This window comes from Lygodium microphyllum, chromosome 15, assembly GCF_053477565.2.
Source record: "Lygodium microphyllum isolate KBCC chromosome 15, Lygodium_microphyllum_v1.1.10, whole genome shotgun sequence".
NCBI classification, from domain to species: Eukaryota; Viridiplantae; Streptophyta; class Polypodiopsida; order Schizaeales; family Lygodiaceae; genus Lygodium; species Lygodium microphyllum.
In genome coordinates, this window is record NC_141149.1 from 99,906,924 (window position 1) to 99,926,166 (window position 19,243).

At 39.5% G+C, this 19,243-nt stretch overlaps 1 protein-coding gene across 1 annotated transcript; it reads right to left on the reverse strand.

Annotated features, from left to right (window-relative positions):
• Window positions 1-16,487: 16,487 nt before the first annotated feature.
• Window positions 16,488-18,741, reverse strand: LOC148024820 (uncharacterized). Its single transcript, XM_087693777.1, has one exon. It carries the CDS (start codon window positions 18,705-18,707, stop codon window positions 17,067-17,069), a length of 1,641 nt encoding a protein of 546 aa, XP_087549903.1. The 5' UTR covers window positions 18,708-18,741; the 3' UTR covers window positions 16,488-17,066.
• Between the last annotated feature and the right edge of the window lie 502 nt (window positions 18,742-19,243).

The following is a 19,243-nucleotide window of genomic DNA, read 5'->3' on the forward strand; positions in this document are numbered from 1 at the left end:
TGATAACCCACTGTATAATCCCTTCCATGAAAATAGTTTTATCTTGCCTCACGGCCTAATCCTTGGTTCTATTTTGCAGGTCCCCCTACGGTAGCAGTCATGGACCACATAGTGCAGCTGGCATGCAAGGAAGCTCTCCGCCATCAGAAAGAGCATAAGGCACTAGCATCCCCACCAAAACGCTACGTGCCTACTCTAAAGAGGTACATGCCAAAAAGAGGCCCCAAATGACACCACCCAGGACGTAGGCCAAAAACCCTCCAAGCCAAGAGGACGAGGGCTCAAGGGAGCACACGGGGTGTGGCAACACCAGCTGTGCAGGCTCCCACCAGACGCTCGGGCACCAGGTGCTCAAAAGAGGAGAGGGTAGCTCAAGACAAGCACGAATTTGATGCATTGTTTAAAAGCATTCTGGAGATAGTTGCGGCCAAGGACTACACCATCCCGGTCCCGGCCGACATCTTTGCCGCCCAGCCTCACAAGAGTCCCTCACCGGGGCAGAGCCTTAGTTGCTCGACCACCTGGACTCGCCCCGCCTCGTGCAAATAGAGTAGCCCCTATGATATATAAGCAACTTAACAAAGGTCATCCTACCTTAAATTTTTGTCTTTAAATGGTTAAAGGGGTAGGCTCCCCCCTGTATACACTTTCCTTACCTATTGCTAATATATGCCATGTCTTTAACAAGCATCGGAATATGCATCGCAATTAGCATCATAGGATTTTGATAAAGTAATATCTTGACATGATTGCATCTGTTTGTTGTACTTGATGTATGACACTTGCATATACTCTCATGAAGTGACAAGTGGATGCAGGACGACATAGGTCCATGTGAACATGTTCAATGCCCAAGTCGCTGCAAGACCACCAACCTCGCAAAGAACCGCGACAAAGCCACGCTGCTAAAAGCAAAAATCACCCTTGCGAGTGCCCACATCCATGGCCCAAAGCATGATCTTAACCACTTCCTCTTTTTGGGTTACACTTTACGCTGGGCACTCATGGCAACTGTTACCCCAATTGTACCAACATCGCACATTCCAAAGAGGGTTGCAATATCTCAAGTGTATCTCCCCATCTCAACGACTGCTTTTCTAACAACGAGGCTAGGGCACAATCATCACTATAATATTCATTTCCTGAGCCTTGGAAGCTTGACATTTCCCAACCCATTGAAAGGCTGATAGCCTCAACATATTGCAATGGTTGTACTCAGGCAAGCCCAAAAAAGAAAGAAAGAAAGAAAGACAAAAAGAAAAAAGAATAGAAAAAGAAACGAAAAAGAAAACGGAAAAGGAAAAAAGAAAAGAAAAGAACGAAAAGATACAAAGCACCCATGATCACAGCATAACACCTAGGGGTCCTCAAATTAGGTACGTCCAGTGACCTTGGTTGGCTGGCTCCGTCCCTAATCCCCTAGCCCTTTAGCATCACCCACAATTGTTCAGGGCACATCAAGGGCAGGACATACCTAGGGAGCTTGTCTCGCCTATGGTTAGACCTGTCACCCTGACCCATTCGCACGATTCCCTCTTGCACTCTACCTTAATACCATTGCAATCAATTGTGGTAAGCACCGCACGAATGACCATGAAAAGTACACCGTCCTCATCAAGCAAGTCCAATAGCTCCCAGCTCTACCGAAAGTGCAGTGTCCCTGTGTTCAATTATGCTACGTCGTGCAGTCATAACATAAAGGATGTCTCATACATCTTCACATGTACTTCTTCTCAACATGGACAACTTTGCTTCATCCACACATTATTACGAGAACCAGCCCACAGTCTTCTAACTACGTAATATCTAAGTATGCACGAGCACTCACATAATATCTGCACCAAAATATATACACAGTTCGGGTCCTCAAGTGCAGGACAATACTCTCAGCTTGCTTAGAGTTCAACCTGTCTCCCAAACTAATTGAACCATGTCTTGTGCACGATAGAGAAGACTAGCACTACCCCTAGGGAGAGACCACCTATGAGAGGTTTTCAATTGTAGGTATTGAAGACTCCAACGAAAGTGTCGTTCGCTCTTCATCAACACCCAACTCTGAATTCTTATCCTTTATCGTCCTGCAAGTCTGCCAAGAATCGTCATGTGCAGAATCCCCAACAAACCAAACTTGTGCTAGCCATCAGTGCAATCCCCAACAAAGAACAACCCTACCACCAACTCCAACAACCCTACCACCAGCCACCTAGGCCACCAATGTGCCCCCAACGACCTTCCTTCACACCACCCCCAACACTCCTCCACAGCAACCACCGATGTCCCTTCCACCCACGTATTCAGTGCATGCCAAAGCCTGCTACCTACAACGGTGAGGGCCATGGGATTGGCACTCGTCTAGGAGGGGGGCAATGTTAACCGTCAGACGAACAAGGTGGAAAATTTGTAAAATCTAAAGCAGAAGACAAAGGCCAAGGCAAAGTGAAACGGAAGACGAAGGCGTGCTAAGAAAAATCTAGAAACACAAGAAGCGCAAAAAAGTCCTAAATAAGGGAAAAAGGCGCACAAGGAAAAGTGCAAGTCAATACTTTTGTAAAATAGCACAAGTGCATCATGATTTAATTTAAGGAGCGCCGGGCTCTCACCCGTGCAATTGGTAAATGTAGACGGGCGGTGGAAAGGAAGCTAGGAAGATAGAAGGACAATGGGAAAAATGGCCTAGGTCACAGCCGGCCATGTGAAAAAGGGGATAAGGGGATGACCACCCAAAAGGCATTTAGGGTTTTGTATATAAAGTTGAAAAGTGAATGAGAAGCTCATTCTTATGTGTGGCCAAAAGTGGCTCTCTTCTTCTTCTTCTTCTTCTTCTTCTTGTTCTTGCTTGCTTGAGCTTGTGCTTGAGAGAGGGAGTGTGAGAGTGTGAGGGAGTGAGTGTGCGAGGGTGAGGGACTGGGGAGGAAAAGCTCTCCATCTTCCTCTCTCTTCTTCTCTTCTCTTCTCTTCTCTTGTCTAGCTCACGGCTATGGAGCTTGGAGTGTGGAGCTTGAGGATGGCTTTCTTGAAGCTTGCACTTGGATCGTGGAGCTACTGGAGTGCACAGGAGAGGAGGTAACTCGATTGGCATGGAGGTAAGCTCACTACACCAGTAGATATGGATGGCGTGTCGGCTATGTGAGAGGTAGCCATTGGTGCTCGGCTTGGAATGCTTGAAACAATAAGCGGTCCGTGGGTCTTGGCGGTTGAGCAAAAGCTTCCACACAAGTTGAGGCCAAGGCCATGGTGGCTATCAAGGACAACAAAATTAGCCACAAAATCAATTCCAAAACTACCAAAATAGAGGAGGATATACAAGAGGTAGGGGAGGCAACAGAGGCAATGGTGGAGGCAAAAGCATAAGGAAGGAAAACTTGGCCTTGTGATGATAGTGGTATTACAAGTCATTATTCATATGGTTGTAGGGAGAAGCAAGCATGTATACACTTAGGCAACATTTCCCAAAGTAATTATGCTTTGGAAGATCAATCACATGGTGATGATCTATTGGTGATGCAACATGTTCTTGGTGCTATGCATAAGGTAGATGAGGAGTGATATGTGGACTCTTAGTGTGTCCAACCACATGACTTTGCATGTTGAGTTTTTTGATACCATGAAGCACACATGTCTTATGTTTATACAGGGATGACACATCATGAGATTACGCATGCTAGGAATGTGCCTATTCAAAGTAACAGTGGTAGTCAACAAACCCTTGGCAAGCTTATGTACGTACCTAGCATCATAAAGGATTTGGTGTTAGTTAATTAGATGATAGAGAGGGATCTAGAAGTGTAGTTCAGTATGCATGGTTGTCTACTCTTGAATATGAAGAACCAAATGCATTTGGTTGCCCATGGAAACAAGGTTGGTCACATGTTCAAGATAAGTGCCAAAGAGAAGAGGAACAATTTAGCCATTCTTACTATTGAAATTTTGGACATTGAGATGTGGCATAAGATAAGCGAATGAGCATTCTTGAATAGAGAGTTGGCTAAAGAAGTCTATATAAAATATCCACAAGGATGTGAGGATAAGAGGTATCCACATAGGGTATGCACATTATGTAAGGCAATCTATGGGCTTAAACAAGTGCCAAGATCATGGCATGGTTGCATTACAAACTATTAATAGTAGTTAGAATTTCATGCATGTCCATTAGATTCTTCCTTGCTTGCATTAGTTAGGGAAGGCATAAAATCTTGATCATTCTATATGTTGATCTCATTCTTATAGGGGAAATAATGAACAACTCATTGCTTATTCAAGGGTCAACTGCAACAAGAATATGAGATGAAGGATGTAGAGAGAGAGTGTGTGGTGCTTGTAAATCTAAATTTTGAGAGAAGATACATTTCTGTGGCCGCTTGTATATAGTTCAACTTAAAACATGACCAATCAAATTTAAGAGTGTTGGATTGTTCTTTCTCCTAAGTTTTTCCACTAGTCCTTCTTGGGCTAGAGACATGGAATGCTTGGTATACCATTAGGGTTTCATCCTACTTGGAGACTTGCTCTTCTACCAACATGGAGGCTTTTTGTCTCAAGGTAGATCTTAAGGCATCTCTCGATGCTACGACAATAGTTGCTTCCATGGTAAGACACGCAAGGGAAAGGAACTACTTGGATAGATGGAAGGCAAGTTGATGCTGAGTTGCCTACTTTGGAAATTGAGAGGAGCTTGTTGAGATGGCCCTCCCCTTCTCCCCTTCTCTTAGAGCTTGTGTGTCCTATAGTGTATGATTAGGCCTTCGACCTAATTCCTCTTGCATTTGCAATAATCTTGTGGCACAACTATCCTGCTTCTTCCTTGAATCAATTCATCTTTGCACTCCCATTTCAATTATATCTCTTTCATCTTCTTGAATATGATATCTATCCTATAATTTCTTGTCTACTAGTGCTATTTCAATAAGTAGTTTATGATTATTTAATGGCATCTAGTTTTTCTTGACTTGGAAGTTAGCCTAGTAACATGCATTCATATTGATGATTTAACAGAGCCTAACAGGTGCAATAGCATTGACACACAATATCATATTAATCGACTAACAAGCAGAATTGATAATAACTCTCAAAGTACAATAAGCATGCTTATGAAATCTCAAAATTGTAGGCATTTGCAGCATGTATATTGTAAGACTTCTTTTGAAGCATTGTTATAGCGTGGATATAGCAAGTATGCTATTTGATTTTAAAAAAAATTATTTGCTCTTGCTTTAAGGAAATTCTAGCTAATAAATCTCAATCACTCCATAGTATAGATGACTCATCTTTATTGAAGTTGGAGGATAGTAAATACCATCTCCTTGTACATGCTTACATAGAAAGGTTGAGTTTTTGTCTTGATGTGAACTAACCACTTTGAATACATGCTCTACATGACTAGAGGTTAAATATATATCTTAAGGAGTTGGAATATAAAATTTTGGGTTTAATCAAACATGGATAAAGTTAATTACAATCAACTTATGGATTTTTTGGTCTATTTGCAACAAAAATGATGATTGTATTTGATGAGATTGTGAGGATTCTAACATTTTGTACATATATAACACTCAAGAATTGCTAGTTGCAACATATACATCAATAGATTTTAGCTTCAGCAATAGGAAGTTCTTGAAATTCCCTAGACTAGTTTTGAAATTGAAGCAACTCAAAACCAAGGTAGTATGCAACATGAGATTACAAAAAGTAGTAATATTTTACAATAGTTAAAAATTTTACAAGGTCCAAAAATAATTCTAAATATTTGCTTGATATAGTTCACTTCAACTTGTGTGGAACCTATGCCTACCACTCCCCTCATTGGCTCAAAATACATCCTCACTTTTTTCATTAACAGGTAAGAATACAATATATTGTATTTTAAGCAAAATTTTGAAGTTTATAAAATAAATTTATTTGGCAAGGAATACAACTTGAAATTTTAGAAACAGACCTTGCTCCAATGGAGAGAAAAGTCAAGCCACCAAATAAGAATTTGACATAGCCAACTAACATAGGACCAATGAAGCCATCCCTAGCTTTAGAGAGAGCACAACCTACAAGCATCTAAATCATGCTAAATCTAGTTGGTAGATTACCCAAGGTTAGCATCACTAGAGCAAGGGAAAACCATGTTGGGTCTATGACCCAAGATTCAAAACCTACTCTTGAGATGGATAGCTTCAGGAGGGGCTTTCACTAGGTATATATACTCCCTAAAATTGGCCTTGCATGCATGACAATGAAAAGGTGGACTTAATAATGAAAAGGCTTGGAAGTCTTTTGTAACTTTCGTATATGTCAGAAAGCCATTTCCAAAATTTCGATGAGTTGGTCTCCCTTATGATCATTGAATAGATCAACATGCAGAGTGAGACATCTGAAATAAGTGGTGAACAAGTCCAAGCTTTCTACTCCAGTTCAGGAAGGGGACATGGCAGGTTCTCTTCAAGACGCCGTGGTACAGGACGTGGTAGTAACAACTAGCAAAACAGATTGAATTAGCAATTTGGAGATATGCAGGTTTCAGGAGGTTGTGGTAACTTTAGAGGCATGGGGAGCTTTAGAGGAAGAGATGGATGCCAGAACAGAGGTTCTAACGACTCTGGTATTGTGTGTCACTACTGTGGCAAAACAGGTCATATTGCAGCCCAATGTTATGCTAAGAAAGATGATATTCGCAGTGGTAAGTTGCAGCAAGGAAACTATGCATCGTCTTCACAACAGAATGAAGACAAAAATAAACGTCTGTTTGTTATGCAGGATATGCTGAATGCTGTTACAAGAAAGGGAACACATGATGATGTTTGGTATGTTGATTCAGGTGCATCCAATCATATGACCAGCCATGCAGAATGGTTTGGAGAGATGCAAGATTTGCAAAATGCAGGTTATGTGCAGAGGGGTGATGATTCATGCCAACTAATTTCACACATTGGAAAAGTTCCCTTGTCCTTGCATGATGGTAAGACAAAGAGTCTTTCAGATGTATTATATGTGCCATCTATTACAAAGAACTTGGTGTCAGTCGGTCAAATGGTAGAGCAAGGGCTGCAAGTCAGATTTAATGCAAAGGGCTACTTTGTAGAAGACTTCAATGATAAGTGCAGGTTAGTTGCAAAGGGAAGTAGAGTTGGACATATGTTTACTCTAGATGCTGGAATTCCTACTATGAATGCTGCTATGTACGCTAAAGGAAAAGGTGTTGTTGCAGACATTGAAATTTGGCACAAACGCATTAGACATGCAAATGTACAAAGGCTGAAACTAATGCAGTCCAAAGGGTTGGTTACAGGTTTGCCTACGTTTAGAGTTGCAGAATTTCATAAGGTATGTGAAGCATGTCAGTTTGGTAAGCAACCAAGACAACCCTTTTCACATGACAGAGATGTAAGCAGAAATATCCTTGATGTTGTGCATACATACATTTGGGGGCCTACACAAAATGTATCTCTTGGAGACAGTTCATACTTTGTCACATTCATTGATGATTGTTCTAGAAAGCGGTGGGTATATTTTATGAAGGAAAAGAGTGAAGCGTTTGAGCACTTTAGAACTTTCAAGGCTGCAGTTGAAAGAGAAACAGGCTTGAAAGTAAAGTCCTTGAGGTCAGATGGAGGGGGAGAGTACCTCTCGAATGAGTTCAGTGATTTTCTGAGGTCTCATGGGATAAAGAGGCAGTTCACATGCAGGTATACCCCACAACAAAATGGGGTTGCAGAAAGGAAAAACATGCATATTGCAGAAGTTGCACGCGCCTTGATGGCTGAAAAGAATATGCCTAAGCATTTTTTGTCTGAGGCTGTTCATACTGCTGTTTATATTATGAATAGAACTCCCACAGCTGCAGTTCATGGTATGACTCCTGAAGAATGCTTTATTGGCAAGAAGCCTGATGTATCGCACTTGAAGGTATTTGGTTGTGTTGCATACGTTCATGTGCCAGACGAGTTGCGGAAGAAACTGGATCCAAAGGCTGAAAAGTGTGTCTTTATTGGATACTCTTTAGAGTAGAAAGGGTATCGCTGTTATAACCCTGTCACATGTAAGTTCAGAGTGAGCAGGGATGTCATCTTTGATGAAATGAGCAATTGGTATGCATCTAGTGGTGATGCACTGGATGATGATGATGATCATGACACTCATGTGCAGGCTAAAAAGCAAGAATCACGGACTCTTAGTGGACCAGAGACATCATCTGGTAGTCCTTGGTCTGGGAGACTAAGGAGTAGCTCTACATCTTTGGGTGCATCTAGTAGCACTACAGGTAAAGACAAAGGAAAGAATAAAGTGTTAGATGGCATTGATGCAGTTCTTGATGGAGACTCCAGTGGCTCAGAGAGCTTGGATGATGAGCTTGGTATTCCTTCTGTCAGGACACCAGGTGTACAGAGAGCTCATAGTAATGTAAAGGCTCCATTGAGTGATCCAGTGGTACAAAGATCTAGTAGGGTCAGATACCCTGTTAAAAGATTTGGTTTTGAAGGTTATGCAGCTCACCATTATGCTTATATGGTGAAACTAGTTGAGGATGTTGAGCCCACTTTTTTTGAGGATGCTGTTGGTCATACTCATTGGGATGCAGCAGCATAGATTATGATGAAACCTTCAGTCCAGTTGCTAGGATGGCAACTGTCAGATGTGTGATTGCTTTGGCAGTAGCCAAAGGTTGGAGGTTGCAACAAATGGATGTGAAGAATGCCTTCTTGCATGGTGATTTGCAGGAAGAAGTGTATATGGATCAACCAGCAGGTTATGAAGATTTAGAGCATCCCATGTATGTGTGCAGGTTGAAGAAGGCGCTCTATGGGCTCAAGCAAGCACCTAGAGCATGGTCTGACAAGATCAATGCTGATGTTGGGGATGAGATAGAAGACCCACAATGTTCAAGAGGATAGTGGGGAGTTTGATCTACCTGACCATTACAAGGCCAGACTTGAGCTACACTGTTGGTCTTGTGAGTCAGTTTATGCAAGTACCTAGAAAGCCACATTTGGATGTAGTCAGACGCATATTGAGATATGTGAAGTCCACATTACATTATTGAATTTTCTATGAGGCAGGTACAGATGTACATGTATTTGGATACACAGATATAGATTGGGCTGGTAGTATGTCTGATAGAAGATCTACCAGCGGATACATGTTCTCTCTTGGTAGTGCAGCAGTTGCTTGGAGTAGCAAAAAGCAATCTACAGTTGCTTTGTCGAGTACAGAGGCTGAGTATAGAGGTGGTGCTGTTGCAGCATGTGAGGTAGTATGGCTACAAAAGTTAATGGCTGATTTGGATGTGCAGGTGGAAGGTCCAGTTGTCATTTATTGTGACAACATGAGCAGTATACAATTGGCTAGGAACCCTGTGTTCCATGCCAGGACAAAACATATTGAGGTACACTACCACTTTGTGAGAGAGAAGGTACTAGCAGGTGAGATTGACTTGGCATATGTCAGCACACAGGATCAGATAGCTGACATCTTCATGAAGGCATTGGGTACAGAGAAGCTTCAAAAGTTTCGAAGCTTACTTGGAGTTGCAGTGATGCAGTTGAGCTTGAGGGGGAGTGTTGAGATGACAAGCTCAACATATGCAGACATTGATGATGGATCGCCTGGTTAGATGTGTCCACACGTCTACACTTAGCACGTCGGTGGTCATTATGACTCTCACATGGACACTGACTCATTACTTATTATATTCAGGTTGTTACACCTATTTACAGTTGGCATAGTTATAGTGCTAGTCGACTAGTGTAGTCGGTTATGCATTGTTTGACTTACTAGGCCACTTTCCTTTATGTTGTATCTTATTTATACTTTGTGTACATTAAAAAGTGTGTGGAAGAAGAAGAAGAAACCAGCAAGAAAACGTTTTGGCCTCCATCTCTCTTCTTGTCTCTTGAGTGAGCTTCTCCTTGTGCATTCTGTGTGTGTTCGGTGCAGCATCTTGAGCAAGTCCCCCCACCACGCGATTCTTGACAAAGGTAAACTCTGGGAAACTACTAAAACATTACTCACCACGTAATAAAGGTGGGCACGTTACAATAGGTACAACTATAATTACTGTAGGGACATCATTAAATACAGTAAGTGCACTAGTTGAATTGGCTAGAAAAAGTGTTGTAATAGGTTACTTACGAGCTGAATTAATGTATGGTCAGAAGCCCATTATGCCCATAGAGGAGGTGTAGCTGCATGGAGTGTTTTGCTATGGGAAGAAAGGGTAAGTAGAGAGGAATTGTTGGCATTGTATATCAGACAGTTAGAAAGAAGGCCAAAGGACATTGAGATAGTAATGGCAAAGTTGAGGGAAGTAAGGCTTAAGAATAAGAAAAGATTTGACAGGAGGCATAGACTTAGGACAAGAGCCATACAAGAGGAAGATTAGGTGTTGATTTATGATAGTAGTTCGGACAATTAGCATAGTGCTATTCGAAAAGTTTAAAAGTGATGGTTTGGTTCCAATGTCGTAAGATAGACACATGACAATGCTACCTACTCACTTAGTGAATTGGATATGATAGCAACGAAGATTCCTATAGCCAAGAAGTAGATCAAGCTCTTTAAGAGGCAGAGTCTACTAAATATGAGCTATATGAGTGGATACAAGTATTACACATGATAGTGTGCAAGAGGAGGAAGAAGAGGACATGTTGATGGATGATGAAGGCTCTAAATCTGCAATTGCTAGAGGATGTGCAAGTTTGGAGGGGGAAGACGTCAAATAATTTTTGTGTATACCATGAAAGTATCTAACAAGTCATATATTAAATTCTTCCATGGTTTACTTGTAGGATAGTAAAAGGTGGGATTTGCTAGTTATTTTCTCACTCTAGTTACTTGCCAATGTATGAAAAGATAGGTGATCAGTATGCCAAGGTCGAGATTTGGTGGAATGTTCGAGTTGAGTCACACAAGTTGGTACAGGGAGAGGAAGTTTGTGCACATATGGCACAAGTTGATGAAGTAAGTGACTTGTTTTAAGGATTCTCATGACAAAACTTTAGGGAGGGGAACATGAGGCTAGAAAAAGAGAAAAAAAAGTGGGAAAAAGGGCAACAACAAAAAAAGTGATTGAGTTTTGGAGCTTTGGGAGATGCCATTGTAGCTCATGAGAAAGCTAAAACAAGGGAGAAACTCAATGGGAATGGACCCAATGACATCGTGGGAGTTGCTTGATGCTTAGAAATTCAATCTTGGACAATGTATGCTACTGTAATAATAGTAACCAATAGGGTATCAACTATCATAAAGCATTCATAGGGTGATTCTAAGTCTTCCATGGCATCTCCTTTATGTATATAATTCTCTCTATTGTTGTTAGATTATTGGTAGGATAAGAATCCATGGTTTTATAGAGGATTGGAGGAGCAAAGGGTTGCATTTTCACTATTGTAATAATAGTAACTAGTCGGATAAAGCATTCATAGGGTGATTTAAAGTCTTCAAGGGCATCTTCTTTATGTATACAATGCTCTATTACTATTAGATCATTGCTAGAATAAGGTTCAATGGTTTTATGAAGAATGAAAAAAAGTGAAGGCTTGCATTTTTCATGTTGTAACAATAGTAACCAATAGGGTACCTATTGTAACAAAGGTTTCTTAGGATGTTCCAGAGCCTTTAGAGGCATTTCCTTCATGCATCTAATGCTCTGGGGATGATAGAACATTGTTAGAATAATAATACATGGTTTTATGAAGATTTGGAACAACATAAGGATTCTTTTTCTTTACTATAATAAAACTATCATAACAGGGCTGGCTGAAGCACTAATTCGGTCCCCATATAGGGTTTTAGTAGGACAATTTATGCATAGTTTTGGAGAAAAAATATTTTGAGTAAGCCTATGTAATGTAGGGTTATATTAGTGAACATGGTGCTCTTTGAGTCAAAGTCTCATAGCTTAGGTGATGCACTTGTACTTGAGTGCATATAGTGATTGTATCTAACAAACTCTATCATACAAACCTTGAATCCAAGGATTTTTTAAGGGTTCCTATCTTGATGTTATGTGTCTGAACTTGATTCTCTTCCTCTCTTTTCTTATTCTTTTTGGTCCTAAATCTCTTTACCCTTCTTGTAATTAACCCCATAGTTACGGCCTTTGACAATATACACTCCGATAATCTGTATAAAGATATTGCCCATATTAGTGTTTGCTCTTTGCTATTGTTGGCTCTACACACTTACACAAGTGAAAATGCCTTAGTAATAAAAAACCGTTTAGTCACATGTTTAGATGGTTGGTAAGCATTTGTTTTCTTACATTTGCAGATACACAATAGACAAATATGTAAACCTATTTAAGGTGTTTAAGGTCTATACTATGTATATGGACTAGTAATTAGTTTATAACTCTTATTCTTCTTAGATTTATCCAATTTATCGATTCAATTTAGGGTACTGCTAAGTGTTGGAGCTTATATCCAATGTGTGGAAGCCTTCTTACTATGGACAAAATCCTCTTCTCAAGGTTTGATTCACCTTCAATGTCTTAAAAATCTATACTCTACATAAATGTATTTTGGATATTGAGAGCTTGTTTAATGTTTTTTATTTCTAGATCCATGCCTATGTTTTTCTCAGAGGTACAAAAGTAATTCAGGTGCACTTTAGGAGAGGTTCCATCATTTGGAAACTTAATTCATGTGTACTTGAGTATTTACATTGTTATGCATTTTTTGGCAGGCTATCTTAACCCTATTTAAGCATGAAAGCTATTCTCAAAAAATGAGGGTATGGTAAAATTTTCACCAATAAACTCTAAACTTGATAGGGAATTGAATTTTTAGAACCTACTCTTCAGACGAATCCCTAAGCAAAAAGAAATCTTTGGTATAACTTCATTGTCCCACTTCCAAACCCTCACAACCGGCCATATATAAATGGAAAGCTCTTGAAGAGTAGATTCTAAAAATGCTCTCCAAGAGGTTTGGAGTTTGGTTGCAAAAATTTTATTGTGCCCCCCATTTTTTGAGGGAATATTTTGGTCAAACTCCCTTAGAAGGGTATTTTTGACTTGAAGCTACTCCTAATGATTGAACGTAGTCGACTTTTCTTTTCAAATGTATGTCTAAGTATAAGATAACCATGGCAAATCTACTTGGGGGCTACTTATTGTTGGTAAGTTGTTTTTATCACATGTTTGTAAATGCACAACAAACACATGTGTGAACCTCTTTAGAGTGTTTAAGACCTACATCTACTATCCACATGAACTACCAATTAGTTCACAACTTCTTCTTCTCAAATTTATCTAGTTTACCAATTGAGTTTAGGGTGATTCTAGGTGGTGGAGCTTGTATCCAATATATGGAGCCTTCTGAGCTTGGGTAGAACCCTCTTGTCAAGGTTTGATTCACCTTAAATGTCTTAAAAATCTACAATTTACATACATTCTTTTGGGTATTTAGAGCTTGTTTACTATTTTTGTTTTCTAGATCCATGCTTATGTATTTCTTAGAGGTATAGAAATAACTCATGTGCCCTTTAGCAGACATTCCATTGTTTGGAAACTTAATTCATGTGTACTCAAGCATTTATATTATTATGCATTCTTAGCATGCTATCTCAACCTTATATACATTGAAAAGCTTCCCCTCAATGAGAAATTCATATAATATATAGGTATGCACATAAAAGAATATTAAAAACTTTTCTTTTCAAATGTATATTTAAGTACAAGATAAGCATGGCAAATCCACTTCGGGACTACTCATTGGCTAGGGATCGATCATTCAAAAAGATACATGCATATATATGTTTATGTGTGTATAAGCATGTGTGTATATATGCATACATGTGTATTTTTTTAATACATATGTGTGCATGTGCACTTGTATATATGTGCATATATTAATAATGTATTTTTATAATATGTGTACATTTATGTGTGGTTTTAGAGTATTTATACATTACATGAATATATTCAACCATTAAAATTATTATCTCATCCCCCATATGTTCAATAAAAAAAGAAAATTTATCTCATTTTGTATAGTATGTGTGCATTTGTGGATGTTTTTAGAGTATACACACATTGCATGCACATGTTCAACCATTAAGATATCATATCATTTCATATATCTAATTAAAAAATAAATTCATCTCAAAGAGAGAGAGAGAGAGAGAGAGAGAGAGAGAGAGAGAGAGAGAGAGAGAGAGAGAATAAAATAAGTATAATCCTCACTCACCCTTTAAGAAAAAACCATTTTTATTTCTTGAATACCAAACTTCTCCTCCTTGTGCCACATAGGCTTGAAAGCCTTTTGGTTGGTTCAAAATCCCTAAGGCAAAGCTCTAAATAGTATATAGAATAGATGTGCAACTTGTCCATAATGAATGTATATTTTCGAGAGAAAGGGATTTTATGTTGCTTCAATGTTTGATTACTCTAATATATTGTGAATTATCATGGATAATTATGGTCAACGTAGACTTCTTATGTCACAATTGTGATGGGTTGATGGTAGCTTTTGGCCTTGGTTTATACATGCAATATAAACTTGTTGAACTATAGGGTTTGATGATATTAAATCTGAATGGGAACTATTGATGCTTAGAGTTCCTTTGACACATAAAGAGTTGATGCATGCTTCTATACTAAGCAAGTGACCTTTGTTAACATTGCCCTTTACTAGGGCATATGCTTATACAATGGTGCACTGATAAGTTGGTACATATCCTCAAAAAATTGCCCATTTTTAACTTCAATTGAGTGGCTTACTTAGCCTTGAGATGTGTGTATATCTTGGTTTTCAAGAAAGAATGAACATTTATTTTAGAAAGTTAAAGACAAATAGTGCTCTCTCTCTCTCTCTCTCTCTCTCTCTCTCTCTCTCTCTCTCTCTCTCTCATCTAGAAAAAGGGGCAATGGTCTTGAACAAGATAGTGCATCCTTTTATTGTATTTTAGAATTGAGAGGAAGCTTAGTGGCCTATGTCTTGATACTCTTATATTAGTACTTTGGTGGTTGGTGTATTGGTGCTTCACAATGATTAAGGTCTATCATAGGTACCTTGTGTCTTGTATTTTGACATAAGAGGGATGATGTAAATGTTATGCAAAGAAAGATGTTTTGACAAATTTATCATGTTTTTCTTTGGATATCAGTATGATGTCGTGATGCTCATGAGCTATATTAATGCTACAATCTACAAGGGTTGAATTATTTTGATATGTTTGTATAAATACTACCTTATGGGTGATGGACTTTGATGCTTTGCTAGGTGGTGTTGGGGTAAATCTTTGTGTTGCCTTATAAATTTCCAGGAATAGAGATAAATAGAAGGATACTAATAGCAATAATGTTTATATGCTACTACACCTAGTATCAAACCATGGAACCATTATTGGTACTTTGTCTCTTCTTGTCAAGTTGTGAGTATTCTTTTCTCTATTCACTACTTATGCAACAACATCTACAATTTTCTCATTAGCACAACAATTAATTGTTGTGTACTTAATCATGCATATATATTTCTCAGCAATATAACACTAATTCATGTGTACTTTAGCATGTATGCTATTGTTTTGTAGTATAATTCATGTGCATTTAAGCATTGGATGTTTTTGCATTTTTCTCATAAGTATCACAATAAATTATATTCAAGATGTAACATGTGTTGGTTTTCAGGTAAGGAAACAAAATGACAAGACAATAGAGGAGAATAGGCCAAAACAATAGTGTAAGTTGGTATCAATCTTAAAATGAGTAGAATTAGGGAAAAACATTCTAGTTGTACAAATGTTTAGTCTTAGAAAGTTTCCATGAAGAAGACAATTAGGATTCTAGAAGAGCCTTTTGATGAATTAGACATTTTGTTCTCTATATATTAGCAAATATAAACTTATTTTATTGTTTACAAAAGATGGAATTTAGTATTAGGTATTTCATAAGCATGAATTGAATTTGCAAGTGTAGATAACACGTGTGATTGTATGCACGTATAGATTTGCTTCTAGATGCATGCAAAATGGAAATATACATGTGCTCATATAAATGAAGATGAACAATATATGGTAAGGTAAGTCACAATATAGAATGACTCTCATGCACTTTCAAACACCTCAAGCAAGGAAATTCTTGCATGCAACAAATTTGCACATAGCTAAAAAGTTATTAGAGGTATTTATAGAATTTCCATGTGTTGAAACTCGATAACCCATAACGACTAACTCAAGCATAAAGGTGTCTATGTTGGCACATAATTAATAATGATATTAGAGTTGTTCTTTCTTCACAAAGACATTCTAAACGCTTCTATTCATGAAAAATATTTCTTGATTCATATCCATTTGATTCACTTACTCACATCTATTCGATCCACTTGATGTTTTCTTAAACAAGACACATTTTGAAGATTATGAGAAATGATAACTATACAAATTATGCATGTCTTTATGTTTCCCATGCACATGTATTTCCACCAACATAAATATGTATGTATGAAATTAGGCAATACCTCATGATTCATTATTAATCATGTGTGGAAAAATTGGATGTTCTTCCAGTGATATGAGTAGTTATTATTAGTATGGATTCTATGCCATCATCTTCTTTACAACATGACATGTTATTTGTTACATATCATCAATGGACCCATAAGTGATAGTGTCAAACAACCATAGATGTGCAATCCCTTTCATGCATGCTTTTATAATTTCTTCAATCTCATGGATTTTTCATCAACCAAACGTTTTTTACATTATATATGTGCTTATGGGATATTGATATTTAAAAGGAAATTGGAGACCTTTTGATTTGATAGCTTTATGGTGCCTAGTAAAAGTTATATGTTCATAAGTGAGTGTCCTTGAACACTTTGGACTTTTCCGTTTTTGCATTGGTAGCTATAACCCTACATGTCTCTTGTGTTGACACTAGTCATCACAAAGGGATCACAATTGGCTTGAACTCAAATGGGTTCATCTTATCAAGTAGGACACTTGTTGACATGTACAACTTAGCATTTGTTGCATTGCATTATCTTTGATTTCAAGACTCACAAGAAGAGGAAGTTTACATACCATTAGGTACCAACTATAACAAGGCTACATTTACTAATTAATAAATGGGATCCAAATAACTATACCTGGTTAGCCATAGCTTTACGTAGCTTCCTTTTCAAGTGCTTCTTATGGTTCTTACCAATTTGGACTGCAGTAATAATATCATCGTTATCTAGTGATTTGTCAATTTCTTCAGTGGACATTGTATTGGTGTCAGCATCATAAGGTCGTGATTCATCAATTTTCTCATCATCCATTTGGGATAGAATTTCAATGGTGATATCTTGAGGTATAGGATCAATCAATATTTTACGCTCTACATCACAATTTGGAATTGTAAGAGTTTGGGTTTCTTCTATAGTCTCTAGAGGAGATGCTAACCATGCTTTGTTTTGGGATTCTAAGATGGTTTCATATGCTAATGTACTTGTTTCTAGTTCAGAGGGTGCCTCACTCCCAGTTGATTCAACTTGCTTTTCATTGGGTTGAGCTTCCCTTGATTGTAGAGTGCAAGTGTTGTCATGATCCTTGTCTTGATCGAGCTTAAGACGAGCTCTGCTCAAGTTAAATCTATAACCAATATAGGAAGGAAAGAGAGTGGAAAGGGGTAGAGAGGTATCTAAGGGACTATTGGATGTAACACAATATTGGGAATTACAAATCGAGCTATTGTCAATCTCGTGATCAAATCCTAGGGTATTATCAAGACAATGGATTGTGGGGGTGGCATTATTAGCTGAATTGTACATGGGGACACAACCAACCTTAGTGTGGCCATAGCTCTCTTGTGATGAGGAGATGGTTTCTTGAGATGGAGATGGAGGTTCGTGTGAGGCATCAGGGGATGGGGAGGTGAGAACAGGCCTCCATTCCCACCGTTGCCTAAGTCTATTTACAGCTGCGCCACCATTCCTTAAGTGACTCGACCTACGAGATCTAGAGGCACTGCTGGTATTAGTGGTAGATAGGTCTCGACAAGCATGCCTCACGGCGAGGTCTCGGGACACTACGGCAGCGCCGCCATTTGACTTGGGGGTACGGCTCGGGAAAAGGTCGGAATGCATGCGTTCCACGTGGGGGCTGTCGCCGTGGTCGTCGAAGTCCTCCTCCAGGACGACGGAGGCGGCGGCGAGGATCCAGGCGATGGCGGCGGCGGCCTGTGAGCGGGCCGCCGACCGCACATGGTAGTGTGCCGCCTCGCCCGCCGACGCCTCCAGGTCAACGGACGTAATGGCTATGGCGGACCGCCAGAAGGCCTGCAGGGCCCCGTCCGCGGCCGAAAAGATGGCGTCGATATCGGCCCGGCACGTCGAATGATGCTGACCATGCAGGTTATTGTTATTGTTGTTGCTGCTATTATTGTGGTTATGCTGTCGAGAGGAAGATGAGCTAGAGGAGCGGGCTGCAAAGTTGTGCGGCATGCGATGATGATGATTCGTGCGCTGACGAGGCCGCGTGCTGCTCCTGCAGCTCATGCAGCAATTCGACGTCGTCACACTCGGGCTGGATGAGGAGCTGCAACAAGCTGGTGTACTGCGTGCCGTGGGGGAAGGAGGGCGATCACAGGGAGTAGCTGGAGGCCGAGGCGACGGGAGAGATGGTTGCGCTGGTTGATCTGTCGACGCACCACTAGAGTTAAAATTAGTGTTGCTGCTTGTCTGATGACGATGCTCAGACGCAGACGTCTCCGCGCTCTCTGCTGATGTGCTTTCCTCCATAGTATACCGGCACGCACAGAGACAGAGAGAAAGAGATAGACTCCGGCCATCCATAACTAAAGCCGCCATCACGTCCCTTCTCAAACGTCACGTTGCAACCTTAGCTAATAGCCTGCCTTTGCCCAAGTTGCAAGGGCTAAATTTGTACACATTTAATTATTGTTACTTTCATCTCACCCATTCTCATTCTCTCTTTTTTGTGTGGAAACGATAAGTTGTATTAGTAAAGGTAAAAAATGGGGATATTACATCATTGGACTAAAGCATGAGTTCGTCCTTTGACTTATTTGACAAGCTTTTTACTTACAATTTCATTCCTTGGCTCTATTTTCCATTACATTGAGAATATTGAGAGTAGGTTTTTCAAACATGGCTAAGTACTAGGCTTCCTTGCGCTCCATCTTCCTTCTTCTTTCTTCATGGATAAGGAACTTCCTCATCTCAAGTCCCAAGCCTTCATATGGATCATCTTTTTCCTTCTTGCAAGTAGATGGATATTTGCTGTTGTCCTTGGCCTAGCTGCTTTCCTTTCTTCT